This window comes from Lipotes vexillifer, unplaced genomic scaffold (genome assembly GCF_000442215.2).
Source record: "Lipotes vexillifer unplaced genomic scaffold, Lipotes_vexillifer_v1.1 scaffold168, whole genome shotgun sequence".
Classification (NCBI taxonomy): domain Eukaryota; kingdom Metazoa; phylum Chordata; class Mammalia; order Artiodactyla; family Lipotidae; genus Lipotes; species Lipotes vexillifer.
The window spans coordinates 2543769-2560942 of record NW_006773947.1 but is presented as its reverse complement, the minus strand read 5'-3'; the positions used below and the strand labels follow the sequence as shown (position 1 = coordinate 2560942).

Here is a 17174-nt window from a genome sequence, read left to right as displayed (position 1 = left end):
CTAGGATGGTACAGAAACATCCTGTTATGCCCACTCGCAAGGAGTAAGCTGCGATATTCATCCCTTAAGACCGGGAATGAACGGGAAAATTACTTTTACATTTTATATCTTTGATTTCCCAAATACAACTCTACTTTTTAAAGTTTATAATATCCTCTGTCTTCCTCCCAGGTCTTATAAGTATTTTAAAAAAAGTATTGAACTGGTTTAAAAAATATTATGATACTGTCTATTCTATTTTCTTCAACTTCATATATTTAGAATTTCTAACGCTAAAACGTTTCTTTTAAATAGGAAACATGAATAGGAAAATATACTAATAATTTGAATGTTTATAAACGAACAGCCACATAAAACGTTGACTTAAAAAAATTACCTAACAGCATGTTGTTCCAATAAATAATGCGTCACTTCTGATTCCGTCTCATTTCAGGTTCGTCAGAAACTTTCTTTAACCTGAGCAAAATATACATCGTTCATTTTGCTACGCGGCCTCGCCACCCAGTCCGGTCAGGTCGCATCACTAAACTGTAGGTAAGAGCTACCAGCCGGAAAGCTACGTTAGATTGATCTGTGTCCCTTCCCTCCTCAGGTAACTTTAACTTTCCATCTGGTACGGGCCGCTCCTACGTGCTTTCCCAGAAACGGGCTTAAGTCAGACACATTGATCACTTCTTAGGAGAACGTGAAGCTCCGCAGGCAGAACAGCGTGAGCTTTCTCCGGGCCCTCTCAGAGAACGCGGTGGCGGCCGCCAGCTCTCGGAGCCTCTTCTGACGGCTCAGAGGAGGAGCTCCACTCTCCAGTCACCGCCCAACGCGGTGGGACTCGACGCCGACCCAGCTCCTCCGCAGGGGGCGTGAGGGGTGCCACCCAGCTCCGCGGAAGGAGGAGGAGGAAGAGGCGTGACGTCGCGGGAACTCCCACGCGACGTTGCGTGACGTCGTGCGAGGTCCGGGCGGGGCGAGCGCAGCGGGCGGCCCTCGGGCCCTCCCCCAGCGCTGGAAAACGCGGGCTGCACCGAGGGGGCGGCTTGGCTGCTGGAGGTTTAGCAGATTAGTGAGGGAACGAGCAGAAAAGCGAACAGCCGTCTCTTCCCCGCTGCAGAGCGTGCTCGCGTTCCTGCTGGGGCTTTCGAGAATCTCGACGCAATCTTGCAAGCCGTGAGTAAAAGGAATCTCTTTCCCCGACCCAAAGCGCTGGGTCCTAGCGGGCTATTTCCGGTCTGGAGCTGCTGGCTGACCGAAGGCGTTTGGCTCCGGGGTGGGGATGGCTGTATGGCTCTGGGGCTGAATCTGAGGAGTCGGCTGGAGCCGGCCTAAACTCCGCAGGAGGTAAACCGGATTGCGGACGACCCAGCGCTGAGTGCTGTTCCCGAGTCTTCGCAGCAGCTGAGAACTTGCCTGCCGGCGCCGGGCCCGCCACGCGCATGCGCCGACCTGCGCCCGGGGTCGCCGCGCTTGCTTCCGGTGCCAGTCGTGCGGTTTGCTCGGGGGAGCGCTTTGGCGAGGGCGGACCGCCAGCCCTTCGCGGTGCGGGAGGAGGCTGATGGCTAAGGGATGGGAGCCACTGGACCTCTGCTCTGCTCGTAAGAGCAGCAGTCAGAGTCCCTATTCAGTTTGTTCAGGGCTTTTGTGTGAACTGAGGAGCGGCTCTTGCCTCACCTAAGAATGTGTGTGGTGTGACAGGAAAGATCTCTTGAGCACCTTCAGTGTGGTGGTTTATGGTTTACACTGCAACAGGAGGCACAGAAATGTATTAAATTATTGCAAAGTTGAGCCCAGGATGCAACTTGAGAGGCAAGATGCACATTTTTGAGAAATTATTCGTGCAGCGAATAACGGTTCAGTATCAAAAGAAATGCCAGCAAAAAGTGCTAAGCATGCAAAATAGATTGGAGAGGGTTTCAACTTTTGAGTTGATGTGGAATACAATATATTGTACCAAAAACTGGAAAGCACCCTGAAATATTCTTGACTTAACAAGCATCTAGACACACAGACACACACACTGTAAAAGAGCAAGAAAGATGATTGCCATAACACGAGTATCTGAACAGCTTAGTATTGATAAATTGTTATGTGGGGGGAAAAAAAACACTTAACCTTTTTATTACCCCTGAAGGTAGAATAAAGGAAGCTTATTTTACACTATTGGTTTTAAACTATTGAATGCTAAAATATACAATTTTAAATTGTTCATTAAAGTAACTAAAACTTTGTTTTGAACTTTTTGATTAATAAAAATAATTAACTTTTTTTGTTTTGTTTTTTTTGCTGCTTAGAAGTATTTTGGAGTTCATTGGCATCACAACTTGAGTTGCAGCGGTGACGTGGCCATAGTAGCCGTGTCCTAGCAATGTGACCTCGGGCGAGTCACTTAGTCTCTTGAGCCTGTTTTCTTAAACTCTAAAATGAAATTAATAATATCAGTAGTAGCTGTTTTATACAATGTGAAGATTAAATTAAAAGGGAATATAAAACAGCACACTCCATGGTATATAGTGAACACTTAATAAATGGTGGCTTTTATTGACAGTAGTATAGACCCATTAATTTATCTTTTAGAGTTAATAGTTGAATACAAGCCTCTTTAGAAATTAAAAATAATTTCCTAATATTATATAAAATCTAGTACTTGTTCAATTTTCACTGATTATCTTTTAAAAAGTGTAATCACAATTTTTGAAAAGCTTAATAAATGTATTTTTATTTCTTTGGTGTTTTATAGTTTACCAAGTGGCTCTGCATATAATATTGCTCCCTTTAGACATGCCCTTGCTTATCTTAGCCTCTTCATCAGAGACCTCAGGAAATGGTTAGTAAAAGACACTTAAATCCGTTTGGGCGCTTGTTAGCAATGGTAAGGCATTGACTAAGGAGCCAGATGTGAGGGTTAGTAGATTTGTTAATCATTTTATTTTATTTTTTTAGTAGTAGCTAGTTAATGGTTTCAGTTTAAGAACACATATTAAAATATTTATTAATCCACTTGAACTTAATAGCCTGTTGCTTCCTTCAGGGGCTACACAAATAATAAACTTAATCATTCACCTTTATTCTGAGAGGCACAAAATAGCTTTACCCATATTTGCCTTGTTTTTAGATGTTTCTGTATTCATAGATCTTGGCTGTGTCTGTATCTTGCTCACCAAATTTCATTGTTAGGAGAAAGCTGTTCAGGTGTTATGTCAGTCATCTTTCTTGCTCTTTTACAGTGTGTGTGTCTGTGTGTCTAGATGTGAATGCTTATTAAGTCAAGAATATTTCAGAGTGTTTTCCAGTTTTTGGTTCAATATATCGTTGTATTCCATATCAACTCAAAAGTTAAGAAAGCAATAAATTCTTTTAGAATGGGGAAACAGTACTGACCATCAATGATTACAAACCTCTCTATATCATAGTCCTTTCAATTAAACATAATGTAGGTAATTACTTCCTCATAGGCGGAATAAGAAAAAAATTGCCTGAAAGTGTAGCTTAACTTAAGGCCAGAAATTGAGGCTTTTCTCACCATACTCATCTTCTTTCCAAACTTCCACCCCCTCAAATTCTAAAGTGATTGATCATAGGTAAATAAGGAAAACTTGAGATCAGCTGCCTGGGCTTGAAGTCATCCTGATTTCAAATTACACAAAGATAAATGCAGAATTCACTTATGTTGCAATCTGTTGTTTCAGGTATTTGAACTGACCAAAGACAACTTCAGACCTGTATAATGTAACAGAAAAGGTCAGAAAACATTAGGCAGTAGAAGTGTGAGCATATTAAGTAAGATGAACGTCTCGGGAAGCAGTTGTGGAAGCCCTAGTTCTGCAGATGTATCTAATGACTTTAAGGATGTTTGGACAAAACTAAAGGAGTATCATGATAAAGAAGTACAAGGTAATTTTTTGCTGAAATACTTGGTAGCAGTATTCTGCTGAGACTATGAAAATAATAACTAATTTTTATGACAGTTCAAAGATCTCATTTTTAAGGGACCTTTACTATTCCAATTTTGGGAGATTCATTTTTATGGTTGAGTTGTTGCTTTTTCACTGCAGACAACTAACCACAGAATGTAGCTCTTGCACAGCTTGTAGTTACTTGTAATATGTATGGTGTGTGGTGGAAGGGGCATAGAAATTGTTGACCGAAGATCTGGATTTGAATTCTCATTTCATTTATGTACTTGCTCTGTGATCTCAGCAAGTTACCTAACCTCTAAACTTAATTATCTTCTGTAAAATTATTTGCAGGATTGTTTATTGACATAAAAATACTACCTAAGTCATTCAACAAACCTTCAGAATTTGTATCTCAGTGCTTGGGTTTGCCACCAAGCCCTGAGACCCAAAAGTAAATGGCAGTTTGCCTTCAAAGAGCCTGCAGTCTGGTAGAGAGAGAGTCATGTGAACAGATAATTAACAGTATAGTGAAATAAGAGCTAAAAGGTTTATATGAAATGCAATGAGCATACAGAGAATTGAGCTGTTGCGATTAGGTTGAGTATGTAAATGTTATATATGATTGTGTTAAAATGTACTATTAAAAGCTAAACTATTAAAGCTAAACTCAAGGTCTGATAGTAAGCCTTAATATACCTATCTAATTCTGTGACTTTCATGTAATACATTTCCCCCATGTGTGGCAAATGCTTCATATTACATTTGTTTCTTGATTACCTACTGCAACCATAGGTTAATACTACAGTGCTTTATAGTTTTTTTCTTTTCCCTCAGTTGAATAGCTTTCTCTTTTTTTACAATTGAAGTATAGTTAATTTACAATGTTGTGTTGGTTTCAAGTGTACAGCAGAGTGATTCAGCTGCACATATATATACATATATATATTCTTTTTCAGATTCTTTTCCATTATAGGTTATTACAAGATATTGAATATAGTTCCCTGTGCTGTATAGTAGGTCCTTGTTGTTTACCTGTTTTATATATAGTAGTGTGTATATGTTAATCCGAAACTCCTAACTTATCTCTCCCCACCCCACCCCCAGTCCCCTTTGGTAATCATAAGTTTGGTTTCTTTGTCTCTGAGTCTATTTCTGTTTTGTAAATAAGTTCATTTGTATCATTTTTTTTGGATTCTACATATAAGTGATATCATATTTGTCTTTGTCTGGCTTACTTCACTTAGTATGATAATCTCTAGGTCTATCCATGTTGTTGCAAATGGCATTATTTCATTCTTTTTATGGCTGAGTAATATTCCATTGTATATATATACCACATCTTCTTTATCCATTCATCTATCGACGGACATTAGGTGCTTCCATGTCTTGGCTATTGTAAATAGTGCTGCTATGAACATTGAGGTGCATGTATCTTTTCAAATAAGAGTTTTCTCCTGATATATGCCCAGGAGTGGGATTGCAGGATCATATGGTAACTCTTTTTTTAGTTTTTTAAGGAGCCTTCACACTGTTTTCATTTCCCTAATGATTAGTGATGTTAGCTTTTCATGTGCTTATTGGCCATTTGTGTATCTTTGGAGAAATGTCTATTCAGGTTCTTTGCCTGTTTTTTAATCATATTGGTTTTTGTTGTGGTTGAAGTTCTTTGTATATTCTAGATATTAATCTCTTACCTGATATATGGTTTGCAAGTATTTTCTCCCATTCTGTGAGTTGCTTTTTCACTCTGTTAATTGTGTCCTTTGATGCATAGAAGTTTTAAATTTTGATATAGTCTAATTTATCTACTTTTTTCTTTGGTTGCCTATATTTTTGGTATTATAGCCAAGAAATCATTGCCATTAAGTTTTGCCTTGTGTTTTCTTCTAAGAGTTTTATAGTTTTAGATCTTATGTTTAGGTCCTTTTTCCATTTTGAGGTGAATTTTGTATATGGTGTAAGGTAAGGGTATAACTTCATTCTTTTGCTGTGGATATCTAGTTTTCCAGCACCATTTGTTGAAAATACTGTCCTTTCCCCACTGAATGGTCTTGGCACCCTTCTCAAAAAAATGTTTTTTGAGAAGGGTGCCAAGGCTCTATTCTAATTGGTCTGTATGGTTGTCTTTATGCCAGTACCATATTGTTTTGATTATTGTAGCTTTTTATTGTTTTGAAATCAGGAAATATGTGACTTCCAACTTTGTTCTTTTTCAAGATTGTCTTGGCTATTTGGAGTCCCTTGAGATTTCATATGAATTTTAGGACATATTTCCCTATTTCTGCAAAAAAAAACATCATTGGGATTTCAATAGAGATTGCATTGCATCTGTAGATCACTTTGAGTAATGCTTACATCTTAACAATATTAAGTCTTCCAGTCCATGAACATGAGACATCTTTCCTTTTTTAAATTTCTTTCAGCGATGTTTTGTAGTTTTCATCATACAAGTCTTTCATCTCCTTGGTTAAGCTTATTCCTTATTTTGTATTGGATGCTTTTGAATGCTATTGTAAATGGGATTTTCTTAATTTCCTTTTCAGAGTGCACGTGGTTAATGTAAAGAAACACCACTGATTATTGTGTGTTGCTTTGTATCCTACAACTTTGCTGAAAGTTTCTATTTCTTAATTGTAGTTTTTGAATTCTTAGCTGAGAAAAACATTAGAAACTCTTTAATCTTACTATGAAAGGTTGGAATTCAACTACATCTGCTACTTCACTTACATCTGTTACTGCTCTATTACACTCATTCTTTGATAGATTTTTCTGATCCATGTTTCCTTTAAAGCTCTCTTTCAGCATATTAGGATTGCTGATGCAGTCAGGGTACATTAGTGTTCGGTTAGAAATCCAGGTGTCAATGGAGTTATTATTGTTTTATCCATTTTTTTTTTAATTTAAACTTTTTTTTCTAAAATTGTGAAAACACAAAATAAACAGCAAAAATTTACCCTCTTCTCCCCACACACAAACAGGTAACCACTTTTATTATCTTTTGTGTGTGTATTCTTCCATTTTTTTAAATTTAAAGCTTAAGACTTTAATTTTAGGAAATATTATACATTTATAAAAGTAAAGAAAATAGTATAATGAACTCCTATTTACCCATCACTCAGCTTCAACCGTTATCAGTACACAGCCAATCTTGTTTTACTTATTTTGTATTTGCATCTTTATCCCTCTTCCACTCAGTTATTTTGAACTTTCTGACATAATTTCATCTATAAATACTTCAGTATATTCCAGTAGTCTTTTTTAACAAAAAATTGCCATTATCGTACTAACAAAACAAATTCTTTAATGTCATCTTATACCTATTAGATGCTTGTGTTCAAATTTCCCCGGTTATCTAAAAATGTCTTTTTATAGTTGGTTTGTTCCCATCTGAATCTAGAAGAATTCTCCATGTTGTGTTTGATTCATATATCTATTAATTATTTTCAGTGTAGTTTTAGTTTATGTTTCCCTTATGAATGAGATTAAGCATCTTTGCTTATGCTTGAGGGTGATTTGTATTTATTTCTTAAGAACTGTTTATATACCTGATTATTCTTTGGTAGTTGGCCTTTTCCCTATCAATTGATAGGAGCTGTTTATATCTGAGGCAGATTAGTTCACTTCAAATATTTGAAAGTTTAGAAATTCAAATTTGTTGTTAGTGATAAACATCTGATTTTTAAGTGACTGTGCTTGTGGACATATGTTCAGGGACAAATATGAGTATTTTACATTAATTCTGCTCTTCATTTGACTACACTGTTTTCCCCCAGAAAATGTAGTTTGAAACATTGAGGAAGTATTCTGAGCTTTAGTACTGACTTGCTATTCATTCAGTGAGCAGTTATTGAATTATATGCTGAGAATGGTAGCAGTTGCTAAGAATACAACAGTGAAGAAGGCACAGTAGGTTTGGGGGGCATTGTATTCATTCTCTTTTGGAAAATATTTATACACTGTAGTTATATAATGAAATGATAGCAAAAGTAATCCAGATACAAGATATTCTGTCTTGTATAATGGCTACACTGATAATAACAATGTAATCAGCTACGTGCACTTTTAAAACTGCAAAGGAATAATAACATCTCCCAACTTCTGTTGAAGAGAAGCCATATCTTCCTCTTGGTTTATAATACTGTGACCCCAGCATGTAAGTTTACCAATAGGAACAGTTTCAAGTTTAAACTGTTATAGGAGCTATACACTATAAAAAAGCTTATTCTTTGTGACCTGGAGGTAAAGCAAATACAATATCTTCAGATGATTTAAATAGGACCAGATGTACTTGAGTTTTTATTAAACATTTAACAGAGAAGAATTAGCATTCTGCCGTCTTCAAGTATAAGGTTAAATTCTTTATCCTTTAAATGATTACTTTCTGTTGTCTTATAATAAGACATTAAAATTTTAAGAAGATCATTAAAATTTTATTATGCAGAGTCCCTATCTTACTCATCTTTCTACCTGCATTTCCATAGGTGAAAGTGCTTGACACATAGTAAGAAATTAGTAAATGGTATCTGAATGAATTGCATAGTTTAGCTGCATCAGTGAAACATTTTCTTGAACATAAGTTTTTAAAATCACATAATATATGAAAAGATCAAAATTTCATATCTCTGAAACCCTGAAATGCTTTACTACCCATTTACTTTAAATTTTCTGTTTTTAGATGATACTGTAGAAAGTTGGGAAAAGAAAAATCACCATTTTATAGGAATGGCATTTGTTTATTCTTTCCTAGTTTTAAAAGAAATGCATGTAGCTTATTGTATTGTTGTGTTCCGTGTACATACTGTTTTATATGTGACTTATTTTTGCGGTTATTTCATTACTTAACCAAACTGCTTGTTTTTCATGTGGTACATAATCTTCATTTTAGAATTTTTAGGCATACCCATTTAAAACTGGGACAGTTTTATTTTTTAGGCTCCTAATTTAACAAGGATAAAGTATTTCTTTACCACAAGTACCACAAAAAAAAAAAAAAGCTTTCTTCCTCATGTTCATTGGTGTTTCAGGGTCTTCAGGAGGACCTCTATGATGAGGAAGCATCAAGAAAATAAATAACATATTGTTTGATAAGAACAATATGCTATTCATCAGATTACAGAACATATAAGACTCACAAATATTACATAATGGATAATTTCTTTTTAAAGTGTGTACTCCTCATGGCCATACTCTCAGTAGCCATCACACTCCCAGGAGGATTAGTTTATATACATGGAAAAACTTTAAGGGAGGAATACAGAAGTTGTTGATGATTTTGATTAATATCTGTGTGCTTTATGAATGGTAGGTATTGGATATATGTTTGAGCTGATGAGAGAAGATAAATTCTGGCATATTATAATATATTGATCAGGCTACTTTTGCCAATTTCAAAATCACTTATGGATTCTTAACAGTTTTAAATGATCGTGCACTATGTTTTAAAAATTAGTATGTTATTTAAAAACATTTTGGTTGGGCCCAGGCAAATTTGTTGAAAGGAAGACTTTTTTGACAGTCCCTTGTCAATGTGTTCCAGATAGTTCCATATAAAATTAGATCCTGTGACTCTGTGATCACATCAAAGACATGCCTAAAGGGTACTTAATTTTTTTTTTTAAGTAGAGGATCCACTTGGAGAAACCAGTATAAGAGGCTATTTGAAAGACATCAAACATGGACTTGTCCAGACTTTGCAGGTTTTGAAGTATATATAGGAATTAAAATTCAGTCCTTGCTTTTAAAACTTCGTGTCAGGTTAAAAAAAAAAGGGGGGGAAAGAAAAGATATGAAGGTAGTAACTGAGTTACATCATTTTTCTTAGATATGCATAATAACTTAAATGCATCTGAACTTGTTTGGCTACAATTTTTTTTTTGCCTTTTAAAATCCCTTTCAGTATCAGGTTTATTATTAAAAAGCACAGGTAATAAGATGGAATTTAGAATATTTTTCATAATGTCACCATTTTAATAAATGGTTTTTGTCCATACTATGTTTTACCATCAACATCGCATCTAGTAATGTTTTCTATATCTGGTAAATAAGGTAATCAATTTCATAGAAAACTAGGCAGATTTTTGAGGACAGAATTGGAGCCCCACTGAAGAAACGGAAAATATAGAGGCTCTAGTATGACAGGATAAATATTTCTTGATTCCGTTTTGGATTGCTCCATTTATTTTCTTAGATGTTTCATCAAAAACTCCAAAAAGATAACATTCATATTAAGACTACACAAATTAGCAGTGAAAGGAATTGCAAGTAATTTTGGTCCATAACATCAGTGTCCTAGTCATTAAGAAAGGCTAGTCGTCAGGAAAATGCAAATCAGAACCACAATGAGATATCACCTCACATCTGTCAGAATGGATATCATCAAAAAGAACACAAATAACAAATGTTGGCGAGGATGTGAAGAAAAGGGAACCATCATACACTGTTGGTGGGAATATAAATTGTTGTAGCCACTGTGGGAAAAGGTATGAAGGTTGCTTAAAAAACTAAAAATAGACCTGCCATATATGACCCAGCCATTGCACTCCTGGGTATATATCCGAAAAAAAACAAAAACAGTAATTTGAAAAGATACATGCACCTCAATGTTCATAGCAGCATTATTTGCAATTGCCAAGATATGGAAGCAACCCAAGTGTTCATCAGCAGATGAATGGATAAAGATGTGGTGTGTATATGTACTCAGCCATTTAAAAAAAAAAAAAAAAAAAGGAATACTACTCAGCCATAAAAAAGAAATTTTGCCATTTGCAGTAACATGGGTGGACTTAGAGGGTATTATGCCAAGTGAAATAGACAGAGAAAGACAAATACTGTATGATGTCCCTTATATGTGGAATCTTAAAAACACAACAAACTAGTAAATATAACAAAAAAGAAGCAGACTCACTCAGACTCAGATACAGAGAACAAACTAGTAGTTATCAGTAGGGAGAGGGAAGTGGGGGGCAATATAGGGTAGGAGATTAATAGGTATAAACTACTAGGTATAAAATAAGCTACAAGGATAGGGACTTCTCCAGCAGTCCAGTGGTTAAGACTCCGCACTCCCATTGCATGGGGCTTGGGTTCGATCCCTCATCCGGGAACAGAGATCCCACATGCCGCACAGTGCGGCCAAAAACAAAAGGATATATTGTACAACATGGGCAATATAGCCAATATTTTATAACAACTATAAATGGAGTGTAACCTTTAAAAATTGTGGGGCTTCCCTGGTGGCACAAGTGGTTGGGGGTCCGCCTGCCGATGTGGGGGACACGGATTCGTGCTCCGGTCTGGGAGGATCCCGCATGCCGCGGAACGGCTGGGCCCGTGAGCCGTGGCCGCTGGGCCTGCGCGTCCGGAGCCTGTGCTCCACAGCAGGAGGGGCCGCAGCAGTGAGAGGCCCGCGTACCACAAAAAAAAAAAAAAACTGGGTATCACTATATTGTACACTTGTAACAATATTATACATCATTTATAATTCAATAAAAAAAGTACTATCATTAACTCTCATATGTTATTTTCCATTTGTGTTAACATAAATTCGATAATATCCACAAAAAATTAATTTACCCGTTTTGAGATCATTAAATCTTAAGAGTAAACTAAGCACACCTTAAATATGGCTGCATCTCATAAAGACAAGTGTCTTTACTTCGGAGTTGAAATAATTGATTAGGCAGTTACAGAAATACTAGTAGTTGTGTTTTTGGTAGAAGCTTAATTATTTGAGCTATATATAATGCCACTATTTATCAAGAAAAGTGTTATTAGGCTTACAATTTATAATTCAGAACCATAAATAACTTGTTTTACAGTGACAGTACATACATATATGGTTGGTTCTGGGTAGCAAACGAGAATGAGTAAAAATTAACATAGCAGTGATTTTAATTTTGTTTATAACAAATTGAATTCTTGGCTTATTTCTGAATTCTTACTTAAATTTGTTTCTTGTATTACGTTCGTGGCTACACATATGGGCCCTTGTTTCATTTCTTTGAAAATTTACATACACGTTATAAGGTTAATTGTAGTGCAGCGCTTTTGGTCTTTGGAGCGCTTTTTCCTCATTAGGTGTCTCTGGTTGCCAGTGTTACAATCCTAAATACTTTTTTGAACAGACTACCTGTTCATACAGGAGCTGCATTGTTGTATAGCCTCATTCCTTCCGATGGGTGTGGAGCAGGATTAAAGCACACTTCATAGGGGTTCTAATTGTGGATGCCTAATTGACTTGATGAATGGCAAATGCTAAAATTTAAACACACATACACACATAAACCTGTTTCAGGGCTGATCTGCATGACAGAACAAATGCCTCACAGGTGTTGAATGCTTACAAGATAAAAGAGTAGTCTTTCCGTATTTCCCAAGAATTTTCTTTTGAAGTTTATAAGGATTTTCTGTCTCATTGTTTCTTTTCTTAAAATGGTTTATGGCAATAATCAGTTTCATCTTGGGTGCACTTTTCACTTCTAAAGGCGGACCTGAGTTTTAGAGTCGGCCAAAATTAAAAAATAAGAAAATCTAAAAGCAAGTAAATTTTCACACACTTTGGGGAGAGTAAAAGAGTGAAAAACTGCTGACTCTAGTCTTTGGCCTAGTAGGGTCACAAGTTCTTTCCTTAATTCTTCAAGAATGATTTGATGCTTTACTAAGTACTTTCAAGGTCTTGTGAGTTTGTCATCATTACCTGGAAAAGAAGGAAGCTTCTCCAGCTATGAACTTGACAGATGGAAGAGATTTTTTTAAAAATCAAAAGATCACACCAGTTTTTATTTTTAACAGTGAAAAAATAATGTTTCCCTTTATTATAATAATTTACATTTTAACAGTATTCCAACTCTTAGGGTAAATATTTTTCCATAATTTTTTTTTTAGCTTTTCATTTTGAGCTTATTGTAGATTCACACTGTAGTATATACCCTTTACCCAGTTCACCCCAGTGGTAACATCTTGTATAACTATAGTATAATAGCACAACTTAGAAATTGACATTGATACAATCTATCAATCTTATTTATATTCTGCTACTTTTACATGCCCTCATTTGTGTGTGTGTTTTAATTCACTAACCTGTAGATCCCTGTGACTACCAAGGGTCCCTAATGCTAAGTCCCCAACCACCTTCCTCCCACCCCAACCCCTCCAGCTCCTGGCCACCCATAATCTGTGCTCCATCTCTATAATTTTGTCATTTTAAGAATGTTATGTATGTGGAATCACGTAGGGTGTACTTTTTGGGTTGGCTTTTTTTTTTTCCAACTCAGCATAATTCCCTTGTAGGCCATCCAGGTTGTTGCATATTTTAATACTTCTTTCCTTTTTATTGCTGAGTAGTACATGTGGTACAAGGATGTACCACAGTTTTGTTTCGTTTTGTTTTTTTTTAACAGTTCACTCACTGAAGGATATTTGGGTTGTTTCTGTTTTTGGCTGTTATGAATAAAGCTGCTGTGAACATTTGATTACAGGTTTATTCATAACATTTTATTTATTCAAATTATAGGCCATAGAAATGAGGGTAAATGTATCATATCAGTTGGACATTTCCTAGAGGTGAAATTTGAGATATAGGACAAAAGTATAACTAAAAAATTCTCCAGGGCCTTTACTTTTCCATAATAACTGGATTTCCTGGCATTAAATCCTTACCTCTTGGGCAGTAAGAAAAGGTGACTTCCCCATTAGTATCTATATGACTTTTAATTTCATCCCTAGTCAGCACCAGGGAGGGGGAGATTGTGGAGAAATGTATAGGTCTGTTTTCTAAAACTCTTACTTAGCTAAATGATGTTGTTCAAACAGATAATAAAAAAATCCTGTTCTTAGAAGTGACAAATTTATTAATGTTTCTATAGAAATTATATGGAAAGCTTTTCTAAATGTATAACTTATTAGAAGCCATAAACTACCAAAGACAGTCAATCTTTAATTTTTCAGAAATTAGTTAACTAATAACCATTTATTGGGGATTAACTATGCCCCAAATAAAAGAAATTCTTAAGTAGATATACAATTTTTAAACTTTCTAGGCACTATTTTTAAAAGTGAATATAACATCTACAAGTGGGAAAATTGTAGAATAGTAAAAAAATTGGTTTAGGAATCTGAAAATGTAAACACAGAAGTTTTTCCCCCCTTTTAATAATCACATTGCAGAAAATAGCATAGAGAAAATAGAGAACCAAATAGTTTAGTGTTGCTAAATAGACTTATTCTTTTTTACTTAATGATTTTAATAGCTGTGTATTATTTTGTCTAGTGGTTACATCATATTTTACTTAAACTCGTCCCTATTTTAAGCATTTTATATTTCAATACATTGTTCAATATTCTTTGTGACTATGAGTTTCTCTTTAGTTTGGATTATTTAGGTTAGAATCCAAGATGTGGGATATTGATGAAAAAGAGTCCTGTTATGTATCTGTAGCTTGCTTTCCAAAAGAATTGTGCTAATTTATAATACCTCCTGCAAAGCATGGCAGTGTAGTTTTACAACACTTTCATCAACACTGGGTATTATAATTTTTATAATTTTGCTAAGTAATTTTTGAGGTTTGGATTTATATTGCTAGTGGTGTTGGATATATTTTCATGTTTGTTTAATGGCTGTTTTTCTCCTTTTAATTATTGTTTCTGAGACTGAGGAATGTCACTCTTATTTTGTTCATATCCTTTCTTGCAGTCTCAATGCTCACCAGCCTGCTTTCTTAACAGTAATTACCCAAGTCCCATAGGCAGTAGTCTTCTATTTTGTATTGGACTCAATTAAAATTAAAAATACATATAACACACGTAATACATATCTTGAGCTAAAAACAGTACTGCCTTATGTTAAGTACTTTTTTGTAAGCAATTGTGTTCCTAGTCCCGGACTTCCTGACACAATATGTTTTAATCCCAGAAGATTTGAGCCTACATAAGCACTATTGCTGTTATCAAAATACATAGGCTGTGCCAGAACATAACTTCATTTATAGTGAACTTCTAATTACATGCTTGCCCATGCTATTAGGAAGTAACTCACTTTAGAAAATTTCATTCTATTTGGCTGTCATACAATAGACTAGGAGCAGTAATGTTGCAAATACTCTTTTGTGACCTAAGGGTGCAAGTGAGGGAAATACACTCTTCAAACTAATGGGACCTGGCTCATTGTTCAGAGGCCAGGCTTAAGTAACTTAATAGTGTAGCATTAGATTCATAAAGAAACTTAGATTAACTGCTTTTGAAACGATAAAATGTATAAATAAAATACTGAGGATTTTTTTCTTTTTCAGGTTTACAAGTAAAAGTAACCAAACTGAAAAAGGAACGAATTTTGTAAGTATCAGCATATATAACACTGATGTCCTATTTATAAAGTAATTGATATTGATGTCCTATTTGAATTCAGTGTTTTATTTATAAGGAAGTTAGCTTTACTTAGTGTGGACCTTGTGTAGTTGACAGCGAGTTATTCAGAATTCTAAAAAAGAATAATTTTGAGTATAATCTTAGTTAATATTTGCATATATTTATATTTTAACATAATTTTAATATGTGTATAATCTTTTTCCTTAAAATATTTATTAAGATGGAAACTGATCTATAAATCATTTTGATCTGTTAATGGCATTTTTTTCTCAACTATGACTGATACCTGGAATTTAAGATGCTACAAGATGGGGAGCAGAATAAGTCTGGGATTTCTAACTCATATAAGAAATGGGAACTAAATGGATATTCTGAGACCACTTTTAACTAATTTGAAATTACCAGCAGTTCCCCTGAATTGTTTTGGTTATTAAGCCCAGAATCAGATCTGATTTTCTAAGTCAGGAGCAGATTTTACTCATGGTTCTTTAGACCTTCCGCATTCAGGAATCTGAAACAGATGGCATAATAGAATGTTATTACTCATAACAAAAATTAATATCATTGTGACTAATAATAATTGCATTTGCTTTACAGTATATACCAGTAGGTCTCAGTTCCTTCATATTCTAAAGCTTCCAAGACTGTAAGCAGAAGCTGGAGTTACCAACCACTCATCAAAACACACCTCACTATTTTTGCTAATCTGAAAATAGAAATTGTGAAGTTTTCCATTACACCTGTAAAGTCATGTTTGGAAGATGACCTAGATACAGAAATGAGAAATCATAAATTTTTAAAACAGTTTTTTTGAAGAATAATTTTATGATTCTTAATTACTGACACTTTTAAATGCTTTGCATGTTGAAAATGTACCTGTTCCTACCTTAAAGGTATCATTTTAAACATTTAAATTTAAGATGTATATCTTATTAGTTTATCATATTTTCTTACTGTGAGACCAAAAAAACACCAGAAGTGACTTTTATGGTAAAGAAGATGTATCCTTTCACATAGAAGGCCCAAAGTAGGGAGATTCTAGGACTGGTTATCACTTACTTCTATCTTTCTTTGCCATCTTTAGTGTTCAGACTTGCCCTGTTAGTCTTGATTCACTTCAGTATGTCAAGCTGGCCGTCATCATTCTAGTTATCACTTGCACAACATCTTTGTGTCCTTTTATTTTTACTAATTATAAAAGTTTGTCAGAAGCAGCCCCCAGCAGACGTCCTCTAATTCATTGACAATGTTCATTCCTAAATAATAACTGGCAAAGAGAATTGAATTAACATGATTGGCTTACACTAATTCTGACACTACTTTATATGTATTCTAGGATTAAGTGAATAAGTAAATATATTGTTGATAAGGAGGCTTTTCCTCAGTGGTGAAATTGTTTTTGAGTGGTTTGAGATTAAAAATTATGAAATACACTTATTCTGTTGTTTTCATCTTCACCTTTGCTTATAGCCCAGCTAGTGATGGTGGCTACAAACATTGTTAATCAGAAGATGAGTATGTACTATCAGTGACTTGGTATGCTGATTTAACACATACTACACTAAATAGCTAATTACTGTTTGTTGGAGTTATTCTACAAGTCTCCTCTTTTATATATAATAATACTGTATAGGAATTCTTGTTCCCTCTTACCATTATAATACCCAAAGTATAATATTTTGGAGTTGATAAGTAGTCAGACAGTGAGCTCTTTATATTGTACCTTGGTTCAGTGTTGGAAGTAAATGACCTTGTAAATCCTAGATTAACAACCATTGATTAGAATGACATCCTTTAGAATCAAAATGTTGGTCAGTTTTTAGAAACACTGTGTTTGCTATTTGATTTTACATTTTAAACTACATTCACTAAATGTTTTTGAAGGAATTTAGTTTTATTAAAAGTGGATCCTTCTTGTAGACCTAG

The 17174-nt window shown here is 35.1% G+C and overlaps 1 protein-coding gene across 1 annotated transcript in view; it reads left to right on the top strand.

Annotated features, from left to right (window-relative positions):
* Window positions 1-3773: 3773 nt before the first annotated feature.
* Window positions 3774-17174, top strand: part of RBBP8 (RB binding protein 8, endonuclease) — a 77889-nt gene continuing 64488 nt past the window's right edge. Inside the window, exons 1-2 of the mRNA XM_007448606.1 lie at window positions 3774-3882; window positions 15173-15215. Coding sequence (XP_007448668.1) covers window positions 3774-3882; window positions 15173-15215 — 152 coding nt within the window. The remainder of the gene's footprint in view (window positions 3883-15172; window positions 15216-17174) is intronic.